The sequence below is a fragment of the Apteryx mantelli genome, chromosome 34, assembly GCF_036417845.1.
Source record: "Apteryx mantelli isolate bAptMan1 chromosome 34, bAptMan1.hap1, whole genome shotgun sequence".
Taxonomy (NCBI): Eukaryota; Metazoa; Chordata; class Aves; order Apterygiformes; family Apterygidae; genus Apteryx; species Apteryx mantelli.
Genome location: NC_090011.1, coordinates 1,794,858 through 1,813,693, shown reverse-complemented (window position 1 = coordinate 1,813,693; position 18,836 = coordinate 1,794,858). Strand labels below are relative to the sequence as shown.

Below are 18,836 nucleotides of genomic sequence, written 5' to 3'. Positions count from 1 at the left end.
AGGGACGCGGAGGGGGGAGGGAGGGAGGGACCGGAGGATGGGAGGGGGGCACCGAGGCGAGGGAGACCAGGGGAGTAACCGGGGGGGGGGGGTCGATCCTGGGAGTCAGTCCCAGGGAGAGGGTCGGCCCCGGGGAGAGACTCGGTCCCGGGGTCGATCCCCGTCACCCCACAGCAGGGTCGGTCCCAGGGAGAGGGTCGGTCCCGGGGAGAGGGTCGGTCCCGGGGTCGATCCCCGTCACCCCACAGCAGCGTCGGTCCCAGGGAGAGGGTCGGTCCCAGGGATCGGTCCCCGTCACCCCACAGCTCCAGGGCCCCCGCTGTGGGTGTCCCCCACCGCACCGACACCCAGGTGGGTGCCCCCACCCCGGAGACACCCCAAGGCATGTCCCCACCTTGGGGACACTCCTGTGGGTGTCACCACCCCAGGGACACCCAGGAGTGATGTCCCCACCCTGGGGACATCCATGGGGGCGTCACCCCTCTGAGGATAGCACCACGCGTGTCACCGCCTTGGGGACACCGAGGAGGGATGTCCCCAATCTGGGGACACCCACAAGGGTGTCACCACCCCAGGGACACCAAGGAAGGATGTGCGGACCCTGGGGACACAGATGCGGGTGTCACCACCCCTGGGGACACCAAAGAAGGATGTCACCACCCTGGGGGACACCAAGGAGGGATGTCCTTGTTCTGGGACACCCACGTGGGTGTCACCACCCCGGGGACACCAAGGAGGGTTGCCCCCACTCCGGGGACACCCACATGGGTGTCACCACCCTGAGGACACCACGGTGGGTGTCACCACCCCGGGGACACCAAGGAGGCTCAATCCCACCTTGGGGACACCCACGTGGGTGCCACCACCCTGAGGACACCACGGTGGGTGTCACCACCCCGGGGACACCCACGTGGGTGCCACCACCCTGAGGATGCCACGGTGGGTGTCACCACCCCAAGGACACCGAGGAGGCTCGATCCCACTCTGGGGACACCCACGTGGGTGCCACCACCCTGAGGATGCCACGGTGGGTGTCACCACCCCAGGGACACCGAGGAGGCTCGATCCCACCTTGGGGACACCCACGTGGGTGCCACCACCCCGAGGACACCACGGTGGGTGTCACCACCCCAGGGACACCGAGGAGGCTCGATCCCACCTTGGGGACACCCACGTGGGTGCCACCACCCCGAGGACACCACGGTGGGTGTCACCACCCCAGGGACACCAAGGAGGGTCGCCACCACCCTGAGGACACCACGGTGGGTGTCACCACCCTGGAGACACCAAGGAGGGTCGCCCCCACTCTGGGGACACCCACGTGGGTGCCACCACCCTGAGGACGCCACGGTGGGTGTCACCACCCTGGGGACACCAAGGAGGGTCGCCCCCACTCTGGGGACACCACGGTGGGTGTCACCACCCTGGGGACACCAAGGAGAGTCGCCCCCACTCCGGGGACACCCACGTGGGTGCCACCACCCTGAGGACACCACGGTGGGTGTCACCACCCCAAGGACACCGAGGAGGCTCGATCCCACCCTGGGGACACCCACGTGGTACCACCACCCCGGGGACCTGGAGGCAGGTGTCCCCTCGCCATGGCCAGGGTGGGGGGTGGGTGGCAGTGGCCCTCGGTGGCCCCCAGCCGGGGTGGCCTGGGGTCCCCAGCTGCCCCTCCTCCCAGCTCCGGCGCGGGGGGCCCAGGCGTCCGGGCCCAGCAAAGGGTTAAGGACCCATAGAGCCCCGCGCGCGGGGGCAGGGCCTGGCGGCGGCAGCCGGGGCGGGCGGGTGAGCGGCAACTGGGGCAACTGGGGCAACTGGGAAGGGTGGGGGAGGGGGGGTGCGGTGGGGGAGGGGTGCGGCGCGGGGTGGGGGAGGGGCGGCGGGCCCCTCCCCCCCGCCGGCACTGCGGATGGGGGAGGGGCGCCCGCGGGGACCCCCGGACTGGGAGCGGGAGAGGGTCTGGGCACCCCCAAACTGGGAGGCCTGGAAGACCCCCCCGGAACTGGGAATGGGGGAGGGAAGCCCCATCCCCAAACTGGGAGCGGGGGAGGGGAGGAGAGGCGCCCAAACTGGGAGCGGGGAGGGGGAGCCCTGCCGAACTGGGAATGGGGGGGAGGGGAAGAGAGACAACCCCCCCAAACTGGAATGGGGGAGGGGGAGAAGATGAGCAGGGCCCCCCCAAACTGGGAATGGGGGAGGGGGGAGAAACCACCAAACTGGGAATGGGGGAGGGGGGCGGAATCCCCCGAACTGGGAATGGGGGAGGGGGGTGAGCGTGGGGATCCCCCGAATCCGTGAGGGGGGGGAAGGGAGGCCCCACCGCCGGGGTGACGTCGAGCTCCTGAAATTGGGCAGCGGGACAAAATTGGGCAGCGGCGGGCAAATTTGGGCAGCGGGGGGCGAATTTGGGCAGCGGGGCCGAAATTTAGTGGCAGGGACAAAATTCGTCAGCGAGGACAAAATTCGGGAGCTGGGACAAAGTTGGGCAGTGGGGACAAAATTGGGCAGCGGGGACAAAATTGGGCAGCGGGGCTGAAATTGGGCAGCGGGGCCAAAATTTATTAGCAGGGACAAAATTTAGTGGCAGGGACAAAATTCATCAGCGAGGACAAAATTCAGGATCTGGGACAAAGTTGGGCAGCGGGAACAAATTGGGCAGTGGGGACGAAATTGGGCAGCAGGGACAAAATTGGGCAGTGGGGCCAAAATTTAGTAGCAGGGACAAAATTCATCAGCGAGGACAAAATTCGGGAGTTGGGACAAAGTTGGGCAGCAGGAACAAAATTGGGCAGCGGGGACAAATTGGGCAGCGGGGACAAAACTGGGCAGCGGGGCCAAAATTTAGTAGCAGGGACAAAATTCATCAGCGAGGACAAAATTTGGAGCTGGGACAAAGTTGGGCTGTGGGGACAAAATTGGGCAGCGGGGCTGAAATTGGGCAGCGGGGCTGAAATTGGGCAGCGGGGATGAAATTCAGCTATGGGGCCAAAATTTAGTAACAGGGACAAAATTCATCAGCGAGGACAAAATTCGGGAGCTGGGACAAAACTGGGCAGCGGGGCCAAAATTTAGTAGCAGGGACAAAATTCATCAGTGAGGACAAAATTCGGGAGCTGGGACAAAACTGGGCAGCAGGGACAAAACTGGGCAGTGGGCAGGTGAAATTTGGCCCTGGGGGATGACTTTTGGGGGGGGTGACATTCGGGAGCGGTTCAAAACGGGGCGAAAAACGAAAATTTGATGGAGGTGACCGAATCCAGCAGCGGGGCCCAAACTCGGGCGCTTTGGGGCAGCGGGAAGAGGGAGGGGGACGCAGGGCCCATCCCAGTTGCCCCAGTAACCCCAGTTTGTGCCGCTCTCTCCCCGCCCAGGCCTGGAGAGGCGCCGCCGCCGCCGGCGCCATGGGGGAGAAGCCCAATGCCTGCCCCTACTGCGGCAAAGGTTTCCGCCGGAGCTCCCACCTGACGCGGCACCTGGGCACCCACGGGAGCGCCGGGGCGGCCCCGGAGCGCGCCGGCACGCCGCCGCTGCCGACGCCGGCGCCGCGGCCCTACGCCTGCGAGCGGTGCGGCAAAGCCTTCGGGCGCAGCGCCCACCTGGCGCGCCACCGCGAGACCCACTCGGGCGAGCGGCCCTACCGCTGCGGCTGCTGCGGCAAAGCCTTCCGCCGCAGCGCCCACCTCACCCGCCACCGCGGCACCCACACGGGCGAGCGGCCCTTCGCCTGCGGCCTCTGCGGCAAAGCCTTCACCCGCGCCGCCCACCTCACCCGCCACCGCCTCACCCACACGGGCGAGCGGCCCTTCGCCTGCGGCGACTGCGGCAAGAGCTTCGCCCGCGCCGCCCACCTCGCCCGCCACCGCACCACCCACACCGGCGAGCGGCCCCACAAGTGCGCCGGCTGCGGCAAGGCCTTCGCCGCCGCCGCCCACCTCCTGCGCCACCAGCGCACCCACCGCGCTTAGGGCGCCCGCTCCGCCCTCCCGGTTTTCCCCCCCTTTTTCTTTTTCGCCGGCGGTGGGGGTTGGGAAAGCGAGCGCCCCTTCCCGATGCTCCCCTCCATCCGGGCTGCCGCATGCCGGTTTTTCCCCCCCCCCGACTGCCGCAGAGGAGGAGAGAATTGGACTCACCCCTTTGCTCCGGCGTCGAGCGGCGGGGGGAAAATCCTTTCCGTTCTCCTCCTGTAAAGCCTCAGGCTCCCGGAGTCCTGGGATCGGGGCAGAAATCACGGCTTTCCGCTCAACGCCGTCTCGGTAGCTCTCAGGCGAGGCTCATCCAACCGCTGTTTTCTCCTCTCAGCGCGAGGAAGCTCCGGATTTAGCGGTGGGGGCGTCCCCTCCGCCCCTCCCCAGGCCTCAGTGCCTCCGGGACTCACTGTGCTCAGCCTCTCCGAAGGGCTCCCCGCTTTCTCGCCGGCCCTGCCGGAGGAAGACGACAGCCCTGAGACATCGGTTTCCGGCTTGAGGAAGCCAAGGTCGGCGTTGCCTCGTACCGGCGGCCACCAGGAAACCGGGAGGTGACAGACTTCTTTGAGACAGAGCCGCCTCGACGGTTTTCCGGGCCAAACCAGCGGCGGCGGGGTGAAACCTACCCTGCCACATCCTCCTGTCGCATCTCTCCGGAGCGAAGCAGCTACATCGCCACCGAGGCTCCTCGTCGTCCGGCGCCACCTGAGGGAAGGGATCGAGATGGTGTTTTCCTGAGCGGCCTTCCCTGAGCGTTTCTTGCTCTTTCCCAAGATGGCCTCCCTCCTGAGCCGGTTTTGGTGGGTTTTGTGGTTTTTGTGTGAATTTTCCATATGAATTTCCAGTGTCCTTATCTTTAGCTCGGGGTGTTGTCTCTCTCCCCACCGAAAACGGCCTCACAGCCTCCGTTCTCCTCCTCAGGGCTGGTCCTGGATCTGCGCCTGGCCGCTCACTCGCCCCCTGGGATCCCGAAAACGCCGCTGTCAGGGCGGGAGGGAGGAGGGGTGCAGACGAGACTTTGCGGGGGGTGACCCTGCACTGCGGCGGAGCAGCTTCGAGGGCTCAAAGCTTCTCTAGAGACCCCCGATTTCCTCTCTGTGGGTGAAATAAGGCGTTAAAGCGATCGAGAAGCAAAAGCGGGGCAGAATTAGGTGGGTAGAGGGTGCCCTGGTTAGTGAGCAGTGCCCAGGGGAGGCTGTTTGCCCCAGTCTAGTCATCTTCCGGGGTTGCCGGGGCAGGAATGGGGGCTGAGGGAGCCGTGCGGGGACTGTCCAGGTGCGGCCCGGAGCTGCTGCGTAGGGCCGGCCTGGTCCAAGAGCTCCTTGTTGCCCAGCGGGGCCTGGCGAGGCTCCGAGTGAGGGGGCAGTGATTTTGGGGTGACCCTGGGCATCTGGGCCCAGCCCTAGGCTCACACCCCAGCCCAAGGCACAGCTCAGGTTCAGGTCTAAGCCCACATCCAGGCCCAAACCCAGTCCCACACCTGGGCCAAAGCCCGGGCCTATGTCCACGTCCAGGCACAGATGCAGGCCCACATCCATGACCAGACTCAGGCCTGGATCCATGTCCAGGCCCAGATCCAGGATGAGACCCAGGCCCAGGCGCACGCCCACGTCCAGGACCAGCTCCATATCCAGCCCCAGGCTGAGGCTCACGTCCAGGCCCAGACCTGGGTTGAAGTCCAGGCCCAGGCCCGGCCTCAGGCCAAAATCCAGGCCCATGTCCAGGCCCTGACCCAGGCCCAAGCCCAAGCCCCAAGCCAGGGCCTAGACCCAGGCCTGACCCTGACCCACATCCAGGCCCCGGCCTGGGCCCTTCCCCCTCAAGAGCCCTGCCCCGGGCAGAGCCCCGCCAATACCCCATCCCGGCCACAAGAGGCAAACCGGAGTGACTCCGGATCGGGAGGGAGGGCCTCCCTGAGGTACTTCCAAAGGTGATTGGCCCAGAGTGCTGTCAGTCAGAGCATCTGCCCCCGCCTTCCCAAGGAGTATGACTGTCGATTGGCTGAATGACACGTTCATCTTTAAGGCACCGCCTTCCCTGTGGTGATTCGGTCGGTGATTGGTCCAGAGCCTGCCCACTCTCCGGGCTTTGAGACAGCCTTTTCCCTGGAAGCCTAGTCGGGGGAGGTGCTTAGAGGAAGAGGATTGGCTTCCACTCCCTGTCAATCGGCATTCTGCGGACGCTTATTGGATTTTAGTTGTGGCCTCCCGCCGCTCAGCGAGCTGATTGGTCCGTCTCCCTTTAACCCCGCCTTATCCCACGGTCACGTACGCGCGGCCCCTTCCCGCCCCTCTCTCTCTGTTTTCCCTCCTTCCCCGCCAACGGGCGCCTCCCATTGCTTCATCGCCCCGTCAGTCTCCCCCAGGCCCCGCCCCTAGGCCCTCCGCGGGTGCTGATTGGCGGGGGCGGGCCGCCGCGGGGCTGCGCGCGCAGCTCGCCGTGGCGCGCGAGCCCCCGGTGCGGGGCTGACGGGGGGCGAGCGGGCGGCGCCATGTCGGGGCCGGCGGCCGGGCCGGGCGGCCCCGGCGAGGCGCGTTCGGATTCGCTGGACCTGCTGGAGAGCTGCGGCGTGTGCCGGGAGCGGCTACGGGCCGAGCGGGAGCCGCGGCTGCTGCCCTGCCTCCACTCCGTGTGCCGGCCCTGCCTGCGGGTCGAGCCGGGCCCCGCCGCCCCGCCGGCCGCCGCCACCAAGGAGGGGCCAGGTGAGGCCGAGGGGAGGCGGCAGGCGGCGGGGGCAGCGCAGGGAGCGCGGCGAGCTAACGGGGCTGGGGGGAGGGTGCGGGGCCCTGTGCTAACGGGGCTGGGGGGGGTGCGGGGCCCCGCGCTAACGGGGTCCGGGGAGGGGGGGAGGGTGCGGGGCCCGCGCTAACGGGTCCGGGGAGGGGAGGGGGGAGGGTGCGGGGCTCCGCGCTACCGGGGTCCGGGGAGGGGAGGGGGGAGGGTGCGGGGCCCCGCGCTACCGGGGTCCGGGGAGGGGAGGGGGGAGGGTGCGGGGCCCCGCGCTACCGGGGTCCGGGGAGGGGAGGGGGGAGGGTGCGGGGCCCCGCGCTACCGGGGTCCGGGGAGGGGAGGGGGGAGGGTGCGGGGCTCCGCGCTACCGGGGTCCGGGGAGGGGAGGGGGGAGGGTGCGGGGCCCCGCGCTACCGGGGTCCGGGGAGGGGAGGGGGGAGGGTGCGGGGCCCCGCGCTAACGGGGTCCGGGGAGGGGGGGGAGGGGCGCGCGAGGCAGGGTGGGTGCACCGGATCCTCGAGGCTCGTGCGGGTGCTAAGCCGTGAAACGGAGCCGTAGGTGGGTGCTCTCGATGCCCTTGGGTTACCGGGTGCTCCAGCACCCATCAGCCCTTCCTTGAAAGCTGGTCCATGTCTCCCGCTGGGTGTTTCCGGAGGTGGTTTGACACATGGGGTGGACAATTGGGTCCCCCTTGGCCTCTCCCTCAATGTGCCGTGTTTGGTGGCCTTCACCGTGTTTGGTGGCCTTCACCGGCTTGTACCGGGCAGCCCCCAACGGCCCCGCAGCTCCGTTGACCCTGCCTGGACACCTGGGTCCTTTCCAGCATGGGGTTGTCCCACCCGTGGCGGGACTTGGTGTTGCTCACGGTTGCCTCCGTGGAGGTTCCTCACCCCAGACCTGGAGCCCCGTTCTTTCTGTGCCCCCCTGCCTCCGCATCTCCAGGCAGAGAAGTTTCCGGAGAGATCAAAAGCGCTGCTTCCTCTCGCTGCCACCTGTGGCAGATGATATCTCAACCGTCACCGGTGGCTTACCCTTTCTCAAAGCCTTGGAGAGCAAGAAGAGGAGGAGGAAGGGTAGACTGGTGGCTGCTCGGCTGTTGGAGCTGGGGGAGGCAGCTAGGGGTGCTTGATGCAGCTCGTGGTTGAGGAGGTTCAAGTTGGGCACCTGGAGAAACTTCTAGAGGGGACCAGAGCGGTGGTGGGTCTCCCTCCTTGAAGGTTTGGCTAGATGAAGTTGTTGTCACCCTGGTGTGGTGTTGGCGATGGTTCTGCTTTGGTCGGGGTTGGTGCAGGGACCCCTGGAAGTCCCATTCCTCCTGCCTTGGCAAGGACGGAGCTGGGGAGAGACCCAGGGATGTGATGGGCCTCCGTCTTTAGAGGTCTTCAAGGTTTGGACGTGGCCGTAAGGGACCTGGTCCAGAGGGACCTGCTTTGGGCTGGAGTCAGATCAGGGAGGTCCCATCCGCCCTGCCCCAAGCGGGGATGGGCCCTGGTGAGTCTCCATCTGTGGAGATACCCACCCCATGCATGGATGTGACCATGAGGAACCTGGTCTGAACTGGTCCTGCGTTGGGCTCGGGTAGGAGCAGGGTCCCCCAGAGGTCCTATGTGGCCAAAATCAGTGCTGACATGTCCGCTCTGGATCTCCTGGCACGACGGGACATATGGACCACGTTTCTCCGTGAAGAGTTTGGTTTTGGAGTGAGCTTTTCAGCTTGGCTTCGAGAGCTGTCCCATTTTTAAGGATTTCCCAGCTCAGGGGTCAAATATCCAGGGCATCTTCCCATTCCCGTTCCGGGTTCTTCCTTCTCCCCCTCCATCGGATGGGCTCCGCTGCCGAAAAAAACTCGTGGGAGAAGTTGCCTCCAAGCTGGGCTTTGCGGCCGGCCCTGGAGACTCGTCTCTGCCGCCGCTTTGTCCCCGCCTGTCCCCTGCCACCTCCTCGCAGGAGGTTTTGGAGGGTGAAGAAGGGGACGGGGGTCCTTTGACTGTCACCGGTGGAGTCTGGCGGGGCGAAACGCGGCGAGGGGTCGCTTCTCCTGCCTTCCGCGCGCCCATCCCACCGCTTCCCTCCCCACAGTGGTCGACTGCCCCATCTGCAAACATCAGTGTTACTTGAAGGACATCGTGGAAAACTACTTCTTGAGGGACAACGGGGCTGAGGCGGCCGCCGCCGACAAGGATTCGAACCAGGTGAGGCCCGGCATTGATCCGGGGCTCCTCCACGAGGTGGGGAGCCGAATCCGTAACACCCTTAGCTGCTCCTCAGGGACCTCCTTGGTCTCTCGTGTTTGGGTGACATTATTAAGACATCGAGGAATTATTTTTATCCCTGCCGCGGTCGTGCTCGTAGCCCGGATTATCTGATTGGCAATAATTCAGTTTTATTTACTCTTGGGTTGTCCTCCCTCCTTCTCCGGCGATCCGAGGGTTAATCGTGTCCCTTTTTTTGCGACGCGCGTTGCACAAACTGGGCAAAACTGAAGCCAAATTGTTCCCGCAATAACAGCTTAAAAAAAATATATATATATAACGTGATAAAATATGTCTGAAATAACGTGGTTAACGCAATAACGCGGCTAAAACGCGCTCCGACTTGCTGGGGAGAGGCAGAAGCGCGGGCACAGCTTCGGTACGAGCTGCGGGAGAATCCTTGGGGACGAGCCCGGCCCCGCACACGCGTGTCACCCCGTGGGGCCTTGTCCCCTAGTGCTGCACCAGCTGCGAGGACAACGCGCCGGCCACCAGCTACTGCGTGGAGTGCTCGGAGCCGCTGTGCGAGACGTGCGTGGAGGCCCACCAGCGGGTCAAGTACACCAAAGACCACACGGTCCGAGCCGCAGGTCCGTTGCCGCGTCGGGACATCGGGACGAGGCGGGCATGGTCTCCGTGCCCCTTTCCGAAACGGGGACCGGTGAGGTGACGCCGCGGTGACGTCCCGCCGCGGTTCCTTCGCGCAGGTGGCTCCAAGGCGAAGGAGGGCGAGCGCGCCGTGTACTGCGCCGTGCACAAGCACGAGCCGCTGGTGCTCTTCTGCGACACGTGCGACACGCTCACCTGCCGCGACTGCCAGCTCAACGCGCACAAGGATCACCAGTGAGTGGGGGCGCCCGGCCGCTTGCTAATTAGCGTCGTAATTAAATTGGTTTTTCGCGGCTAACGAATCCCTTGGATCAGTTATCTAACTTGCTGTCTCTTTAATATATCAATTTAGATCAAATCAGATAACTCACCAAACTCATTAATTAAAATTCGATCCTGTGGCTTATCAGTTCTGTAACTTTTCAGGGAGTACTTTTAATTGCTTTTGAATTAGCCGATTTTAATTGATTTTCAAACTGATTTTTAAGGAATAACTAAGAAACCAGGTAGCTAAACTCATCGGTTGGCCATTAAAAATGCGTTGGCGTTAGCCAGCTGGCTAATTAACCCTGTTCATTAGTTGTCGATTCAAAAAAAAATGACGCTTCGACAAAGCGCATCGATATCGATGGAATATTTTCTAATGGATAAATAAATTGATACAGTATCGAACTAATTAATTAACTTTTGAGTTAGCGAACTGGGCAGGTTTAGGTTGGTTTCAGCTTTCAATCTGCTTGGCTTCGATTAGTTATCCGTTAAAAATCGGATTGCTTGGCGATGTATTAAATTATCAGATTAACTGGATTTATAACTACATGGTTAGTTTTCAGGCTCGTTACGTTGATTTTTTTAATGGATAAAACTTTATTTGAAATTTTAAATTAAAATAGTACCTGATTAATGTAGTTACCTGTTCTTTACTCAGTTTAATTTGTTTTTTTTAAATAGGTAGCTAATTAAACTTATTACCTATGACTAGTTTTTTTTACCTATCTAGATTATCTGTTTATCTATATTTATCTATTTTTATCTATTATCTATTTTCTATTTATTATTTATCTATTTATCTATCTATTATCTTTTTTATCTATTAAGTTTGTACATTATCTGGTTAGTGAAGTGGTTAATTAGTTAGTGGGATTTTAACCAATAATTAGTTTGCTTAGTTATGAAACTGTTAGTCATCCTTTAAAAATCAGTTTAAGTTAAATTGCTTTTTACTGGTTATTTAGCTAACGAATCTGTAAAAATCGTTGCTTTTTTTTCGTGGACTAGTCAGAATATCCTGAATTTTAGTGGATAAGGCGTTTGGTTAGTTATCTGGTTTATTATTCCCTAAAATCCGTTTAATACGTGGTCGGTTTCTAAACGAGCAGTCGGCAGATTAGCCTGACTTTTTTTTTTTTTCTTGAATTATAACTGGTAAATTTGGTTAGTTCCCTGATTAGCTTTTAAATAATCAAGCTATCGGCTGTTTTCTGATTAATCAACCATTAAAATGGATTTAATAAGGAGGAAACTTGATCGATTAAAATAGCTCTTTTAAGTTAAAATGATCTTTCACGGGCGACTAACGGGTTTTCTTAGCTTGACCAGCTGCTTCGCTCCGTCAGCTGCTCGACCCGTATTGATTTTTTTATTTTAATGACTTAAACTAAAAGCCGTTAAGTGGCTTTTTTTGATGGCTTTTAATTTTTTAACGGCGAAGGTCAGCTAAACCGCGAGCAGCTTAATTAACTAAAACTGATTTGTTGCTCTGGTGAACCCTGGAGTTGAGTCTACGCGGGACTATTTCCGGGATCCCCGACGGATGCGTTGGGGGGCGGACGCGCGGATCGGCGTGGACGAGGCCGTCCCGGCGTTTCGGGAACCGATCCCGTTTTCCCCACCCTCCTTCCGCAGGTACCAGTTCCTGGAGGACGCGGTGAGGAACCAGCGCAAGATGCTGGCGACGCTGGTGAAGCGCTTGGGCGACAAACACGCCAGCTTGCAACGTTCCACCAAGGAAGTGCGCAGCTCGTACGTACCCCCCCCCACCCACCCCGGGCTTTCTGCCCCCCACGGCGAGGAACATCCGCCCCCCCTTTATCCCGCCCCGGCGCTCTCTGCCGGCAGCATCCGCCAGGTGACGGACGTGCAGAAGCGGGTGCAGGTGGACGTCAAGATGGCCATCCTCCAGATCATGAAGGAGCTGAACAAACGCGGCAAGGTGCTGGTGAGCGACGCCCAGGTGAGCTTCCCCCCCTCTCATCCCCTTAACTCCGCCCTCCGGCGAGCGGCCGCGTCCTGCTTTGTCCCCGCTGATGGCGGTTGTGTCCCCTCCTCTCCTCGCAGAAGGTGACGGAGGGGCAGCAGGAGAAACTGGAGCGGCAGCACTGGGCCATGACCAAACTGCAGCGGCACCAGGAGCACATCCTCCGCTTCGCCTCCTGGGCCCTGGAGAGCGACAACAGCACCGCTCTGCTGCTCTCCAAGAAGCTGGTGAGCCGGAGAGGGACCGGATCCCCCTTTCCGCACCCCCTTTCCAGCACGGAACCCCCCCGGGATGAGTCACAGGAGCCACCGGTTTCCTTGTCACGTTCGCTCTGCTGGCCGCGGTGGGGACACGGGCGCCAGAGAGCGAAGCCGAGCGCCGGGCTGTGCCGCCTCTCGGCCTGCGGTGCCCCGTCCGCACCCGGATTTGTCCTCTGTACCCTATTTTTGGAGGGACGTGGCACCAAGTGGGGTCGGAAGATGGTCCCCTGGGGGGTGGCTTGACCCCTGGTTCGCCCAGATTTGGCTTGGGAAGGTCTCTGGGGGGGGTCTTGGCTGTCTCCCCCCGGCTCTTCCCTCCGTGTCCCTGTGGCGGGACGGGTCCCCTCCGATCCCCCTCATGTCCCCAGGGTGCTGCGACGGGTCCCTTCCGCTTCCCGGTGGCGTGATGGGTCCCCTGACTCCCTCGGTTCCTGGGGTGCTGCAGCGGGTTCTTTTGGGGTCCCCCTTGGGGTTCCCACGCAGGATGGGTGCCCCTGGGGGCGGTGTGGCGGGTCCCCTGGGTGTCCCCGGGGTGTGACGGACGCCCCCGGGGCGGTGCGGCGGGTCCCCTGGGTGTCCCCGGGGTGTGACGGACGCCCCCGGGGCGGTGTGGCGGGTCCCCTGGGTGTCCCCGGGGCGTGACGGACGCCCCCGGGGCGGTGCGGCGGGTCCCCTGGGTGTCCCCGGGGCGTGACGGACGCCCCCGGGGTGGTGCGGTGGGTCCCCTGGGTGTCCCTGGGGTGGTGCAATGGGTCCCCTGGGTGTCCCCGGGGTGTGACGGACGCCCCTGGGGTGGTGCGGTGGGTCCCCTGGGTGTCCCTGGGGTGTTGCAATGGGTCCCCTGGGTGTCCCTGGGGTGCGACGGACGCCCCCGGGGTGTTGTGGCGGGTCCCCTGGGTGTCCCTGAGGTGTGACGGACGCCCCCGGGGTGGTGTGGCGGGTCCCCTGGGTGTCCCCGGGGTGGTGTGGCGGGTCCCCTGGGTGTCCCTGGGGTGTGACGGACGCCCCCAGGGTGGTGCAGTGGGTCCCCTGGGTGTCCCTGGGGTGTGACGGATGCCCCCGGGGAGGTGCAGCGGGTCCCCTGGGTGTCCCTGGGGTGGTGCAGTGGGTCCCCTGGGTGTCCCTGGGGCGTGACGGACGCCCCCGGGGTGGTGCGGCGGGTCCCCTGGGTGTCCCCGGGGTGGTGCGGCGGGTCCCCTGGGTGTCCCTGGGGCGCGACGGACGCCCCCGGGGTGCTGAAATAGGTCCCACTGGGGTCCACGCAGTTTGAGGGACGCCCCGGTGACGCTGCCATGGGTCCCCCCACCGGCGTGACGGGTGCTGCCCCGCGTCCCCCCCCCCCCCCAGATCTACTTCCAGCTCCACCGCGCCCTCAAGATGATCGTGGACCCCGTGGAGCCCCAGGGCGACATGAAGTTCCAGTGGGACCTCAACGCTTGGACCAAGAGCGCCGAGAGCTTCGGTGAGCCCGCGGGGAGGGAGGGGACACCCCGGGGACCCCCCCACCCGTGGGGGACGCCCCCTCCCGACGCCCTCGTCTCCCCTCCTTCGCAGGGACCATCATTTCGGAGCGGAGCTGCCCCCCGCCGCCCCTCGCCCCCCAGCCGCCGCCACCGGCCAGTCCCCGCGGTCCCAGCCCGGCCGCGGGCGCCTTGCAGGTACCCGAGGGTGACAGGGGGACAGATTTCGGGTGGGGGCCGCACCCGTGGGTGCCCCCCTTTCCCCCGTAATAACGCAGCCACCTCTTTTTTATCTTCCCAGACTCCTTTGCAAGCCACCGTGGTGAGCAAAGGGCAATACGCCCCCGGCCCCCTCCTGCAGCCTCCGGCGGGATCCTGGCGCTCCGGCGAGGAGGCTCAGGGCGCTCCGGGCACCCCCAGCGCCCCCCAGGCTGCCGGCGGCAGGCCGGAGACGCCTCCGCTTCCTCGGTTAATCCGGAACGCCGAGGCTTCGGATCGTCCCGACTCTGCCCCGCCGCGTCTTCCCCCGCAACCTGCCGAGAGTCCCGGGGACGCGGCTGTTGGCACTGAACTGGGTGAGTGTTGTGGGGGGGGTTACTGGGAGGGACTGGGGGTTACTGGGAGGGACTGGGGGTTACTGGGGGGGACTGGGGAGGAGGAGGAGGGCGAGGAAGGCCCCTGACGCAGGGTTTTTCTTCTCCGCAGCTGACGCCCCCCCTGAAGCTGCCGTGACTGCGGCAAAGAGGTGAGTGGGGGGGGAGGATCCCCCCCCCCGCCGTGTCCCTTGTCACCCCCCCGTGTCCCTTGTCACCTCACGCCTTGGGGACTGGGGGTGGCTGGGACCCTCCGCCATCCCTCGTCACCCCCCCCCACCTGGGGATCCTCTGTCCCTTGTCACCCCGAATCAAGGGTCCTGTGTCACCCCCTTACCCAGAGGGGGGCTGGGACCTCCCCTGTCCCTTGTCACCTCATACCGGGGAACCCCCCTGTCCCTTGTCACCCTGCGTCCAGGGGGATCAGGCCCCCCCATGTCCCTTGTCACCCTATACCTCATACTCCCCTGTCCCTTGTCACCTCATACTGGGGAACCCCCCTGTCCCTTGTCACCCCGTGTCCAGGGGGGATCAGGCCCCCCCATGTCCCTTGTCACCCTATACCTCATACCCCCCTGTCCCTTGTCACCCTGTTCCCGGGGAGGGGGGGTGTGGCTGGGACCTTCCTGTCCGTTGTCCCCACATACCAGCGACCCGCCAGTCCCTTGTCCCTCCGTGCCCAGGCGGTGGCAGGGACGTCCCCGTCCCTTGTCACCCCGTCCCGAGGCACAGAGGACGGGGGACAGGACCGCTGTGTCCCTGTCATCGGTGGTGGTGGTGGTGGGGGGTGGCTTTGTGTCCCGCGAGGTCTCCAGCCCTTTCCCAGCTGGATCTGGATGGATCTGCTCTTGGGGTGGGGGTGGCCGGGGACCCCCGAAGTGTCCTCGAGTCCTTGAAGGTGCCCGTGTCACCTCGTTATCCAGGAGGAAACGCCTTCATCCTCCCCAGGAGGAGGAGGAGTTCATTAAGGAGCTGCTGATTAAGCGGTAACGACGATGGCGGAAGGTGGCGTCCCCTTTCCGGGGGGGCGGTGGCTGGGACCCTCCTGTCCCTTGTCACCCTGTACGAGGGGACCCTCTTGTCCCTCGTCGCCCTGTACCCGAGGCTTCCCTGTCCCTTGTCACCGCATGCCTAGGGGCGACTGGGGCTCCCGTGTCCCTTGTCACCCTGCACCTGGGATTCCCCTGTGCCGTGTCACCCCGTGTCCAGGGGTAGCTGGGACCCTCCCGTCCCTTGTCACCCTGTATTTATGGCTTCCCTGTCCCTTGTCATCCTGCACCCGGGAGAGTGGCTGGGGCCCTCCCGCTGTCACCCCTGTCCCCAAGCGATCGGGGCTGCCAGCACCCCAATTTTCCCCCCGCCCCAGAATCCCCGGCAGATCACGGGCTGCTGGGCCACCCCGTTCCCAGGAGCTTGGGCGCTTCCAGCACCCCGAATCCCAAGGGACTTGCACCCGGGGGAGGGGACAGGGACGGAGGGGGACATCTCTGAGCACCCCGATGTCCCCCGTCCCCCCCCCCCCGCCAGGAGCCGTTCTCCCGAGGGCCGGGTGAACGCTCTGCTCCGCAAGGTGCCGCGGGTGAGCCTGGAACGCCTCGACCTGGATCTCTCGGGAGCGGCGCAACCTCCCGTCTTCCGCGTTTTCCCCGGCACCTCGGCCGAAGACTTCAACCTCATCGTCATCGAGAGGGGGATGCAGCCGGGGCCCCCCGGCCCCCCCGCTGTCAAGGCGAGCGCTCGGCGGCGTCCCCCTGTCCCCCGCGTCCCCCTGTCCCCCGCGTCCCCCTGTCCCCCGCGTCACTTCCCGCTGATCCCGCTCTACCGCCCGCAGGAGGAAGAGCAGGAGGCAGCTATCGGAGACGGCCGGGATACCAAACCCGTGGGACTGGTATCCGAGCGTTCCGGGGTGCTGGGAGCTTCCGGCAACTCCCCGGCGACGGGATCCGGTCCTCCGGGCGCTCTCCCGGATCCTGGAGCGGCTTGTTGCCGCGTGTGTCGCCAAGCCGGCGCCGTGGTGATGTGCGACCGCTGCGAGCACTGCTACCATCTCGATTGCCACCTCCCCGCCCTCCAGGAGGTCCCCAGGTAGATCCCCGGGATCCACTGAGCCCCCACGCCGCAGGGGACACTGCCGCTTTTGTCCATTCCCCCTTCCCAGATTGCCTTATCTCCCTGGGATCTACTGATCCCCCCCCCCCCTTGCTGAGGGTCCCTGTCCCTAGGGATGCTCTGGCCCTGCTGGATCTCCAGGATCCACCGTCCTTCCTTGGGATTCCCCCTTCTGGGGGAGGGATGTGTACTGCCCCTTGGCTTCCCGAGGGATGACTGGGGGTATCTGCTGCTCCCTGGATCTTCCGGAATCACCTGGAACCACCAGGTCTTTGGGATCTCATCTCCCGTGACAGTTCCAGTTCCCTTGCCCCAGGAGGGGAGTGGAATTGCTGCTACCCCTTGTGATCCTTCAGGGGATCCTCTGGTGGTGCCACTGGATTCCCTGGTGATCACTGGCCTTTAGGGGTTTTCCCATTTTCCCCAGGATTCAGCCCTCCCCCCCCCCCCCCCCCCCCCAGCCTGGCTGTTGCTGTGGAGGTTTGGGTGCCGTTCGGCCCCCGTCCACTTCTCTCCCCTGGGATCTGCTGGTTCCTTCTGGGGTTCTTGGGTGCCCCTGGATCCCCTGGATCTTCTGATTTTTTCCTGGGATCTGCCCCTCGGCTGCGGCAGAGTCCCACGGGATCGTCTTGGGGTCTACTCTCCCAGATCCGTGCAGAGACCTGCCCGTGATCCCTGGAGATTGGCTCTTGATCCGTGTGGGGGCCCACGCCTTGATCCCAGAGGCCTGGGGCTTTGCTTTCCCTGATTCGTGGGGGGGGAATCTACCTCTGAAGCCCAGATTTTCAGGGATCTCCTGGCCCTTTTCTATGCTGGGCTCCGCCTGTTGATCCCAAATCCCTGGCAATGACATGTCTTATCCACACAGGGATCTACCCTTTGCTCCCAGACCCCGCTGGATGAACTGGTCCCGTCCATGTGGGGACCCACACAGGAACCCGGATCCCTTGGGAATTACTGCCCCACCCCACGTGGGCAGCCATGCATTGATCTCTGATCAATGGGGGAGGACCTCTTTGATTCCCAGAGTCCCGGGGAGCTGGTATCCCTCATCCATAGCACGTCCCACCCTTCGATCCTTGGGTGCCTGGCCCTGATCCACGTGGGAATCCACACACTTGAGACCTGTTGGGATCCACTGCCCCGAGCGTTACTGGCGCTGACCCATTGGTGCCAGGCCCCTGTGGACCTCGGGGCCCAGATCCCGGGAGATCTGCCCGCTCCGGCAGGAGTGGGGACACCGGGGTCCCACTTGATCCCCCGCCTGATCCTGCAGCCCCGAGTGGAGGTGTCTGCTGTGCCAGGATCCGCCGGCCCCCCGCGAGGACCTCGCCACCGGCTTCCCTGGCCCGGAGGAGGGGGCACCCCGCAAGCTTTGCCCCCTGGACCAGCGGGTGCGTATTTCGGGGCGTAGATCGAGGATCTGGTGGCGGGAAGGAGACGACCGGGGGCGATCCCTCTCACGTGCCTTGGATCTCTTCCCCGGCAGAAGTGCGAGCACGTGCTGCTGGAGCTGCTCTGCCACGAGCCCTGCCGACCCCTGCACCGGCTCTCCAGCTCCCCGGTGAGTCCCGCGCCGCGGGCGGGGGGGGGGGGGGGACTTTAGGGGTGGCACCTGGGTGAGGGGGCCACCCGCAGCGTCCCGATCCCTCTTTGCTCCCTGATCCCAGGAGGGCCACGATGCCATCGACCTCACCCTCATCCGGGCCAAGCTGCAGGAGAAGCTGTCGCCTCCCTACGGCTGCCCCGAGGAGTTCGCCCGCGACGTCTGGAGGATGATCCGCCAGTTCAACAAGCTCACGGAGGTGGGGAGGGGAGCCCCGTATTCCCCTGGAGGAGGGGGGGGGCAAAAGGGGGGGCCCCCCCTCACCCCCTTGCCTTACACCCCCCCCCCCCCCCCCCCAGGACAAGGCGGACGTGCAGTCCATCCTGGGCCTGCAGCGGTTCTTTGAGGCCCGGCTCAACGCCACCTTCGGCGACTGCAAGTTCTCCTCGGCCCTGCTCGATCCCGTCATCCCTCTGGATGAGGCCGAAGGCGCCCCGGCCTCCCCTGCCGCCCCCCTGGGTCCGTGACACCGTGACATCCTCCCCTCCGGGTGTGTGTGGGGGGGTGGGGGGGGGAAAGGCCACCGCAGAGGGGAGCGGGGCCCTTTCCTGCCCCAGTGGCCATGGGGGGGGGGGGTGCAGCGGTGACCTTCTCCCTTCCTTTCCCCCCTGCCAACGTTGTCCCTGTCTGTATCTACCGGAGAAATAAAGCCACCGTCCTTCAGGCTCTTCCTGCCACCGCTGTCTCGCTCTCCTGTGATCAGATTTGGCCTCGTGGCCCCCTTGCACCCGCTCTTCACCCCCCCCCCCCCCTGCAAGCACTGGCCAAACTGGTGCAGGACTGGGGAGCTGGGGGGCCTGGTCCTTGCCATGGGTGGATGGAGATGGGGGGTGGGGGCTGGTGTGAGACTGGGGACACTGGGAGTGGGGCGGGGGGGGGCTGGTCCCGGTACAGCTCTGTTCCCTTCAGCCTGGGGAGTGCCCACAACAAAGAGGGTGGTGCCCAAAATAAAGATGGCGGCGCCCAGTGGGAAGCTGTCGGGGCCCGCC

General features: G+C 64.1%; 3 protein-coding genes across 3 annotated transcripts in view; 2 read left to right on the top strand and 1 right to left on the bottom strand.

Annotated features, from left to right (window-relative positions):
• LOC136994913 (THAP domain-containing protein 7-like) overlaps nt 1-18,836 on the bottom strand; it is a 42,879-nt gene that overhangs the window by 20,446 nt on the left and 3,597 nt on the right.
• LOC136994921 (zinc finger protein 436-like) lies at nt 1,752-4,054 on the top strand. The gene is made up of 2 exons (XM_067314358.1): nt 1,752-1,791; nt 3,378-4,054. Exon 2 carries the CDS (start codon nt 3,408-3,410, stop codon nt 3,969-3,971), a length of 564 nt encoding a protein of 187 aa, XP_067170459.1. The 5' UTR covers nt 1,752-1,791; nt 3,378-3,407; the 3' UTR covers nt 3,972-4,054.
• Nucleotides 6,417-18,518, top strand: TRIM28 (tripartite motif containing 28). The gene is made up of 18 exons (XM_067314278.1): nt 6,417-6,673; nt 8,781-8,893; nt 9,411-9,543; nt 9,661-9,796; nt 11,468-11,584; nt 11,681-11,795; nt 11,900-12,046; nt 13,427-13,541; nt 13,634-13,737; nt 13,841-14,114; nt 14,245-14,284; nt 14,816-15,118; nt 15,660-15,861; nt 15,964-16,217; nt 17,518-17,635; nt 17,731-17,805; nt 17,912-18,046; nt 18,147-18,518. The coding sequence occupies exons 1-18, from the start codon at nt 6,463-6,465 to the stop codon at nt 18,312-18,314; spliced, it is 2,760 nt and encodes a 919-aa protein (XP_067170379.1). The 5' UTR covers nt 6,417-6,462; the 3' UTR covers nt 18,315-18,518.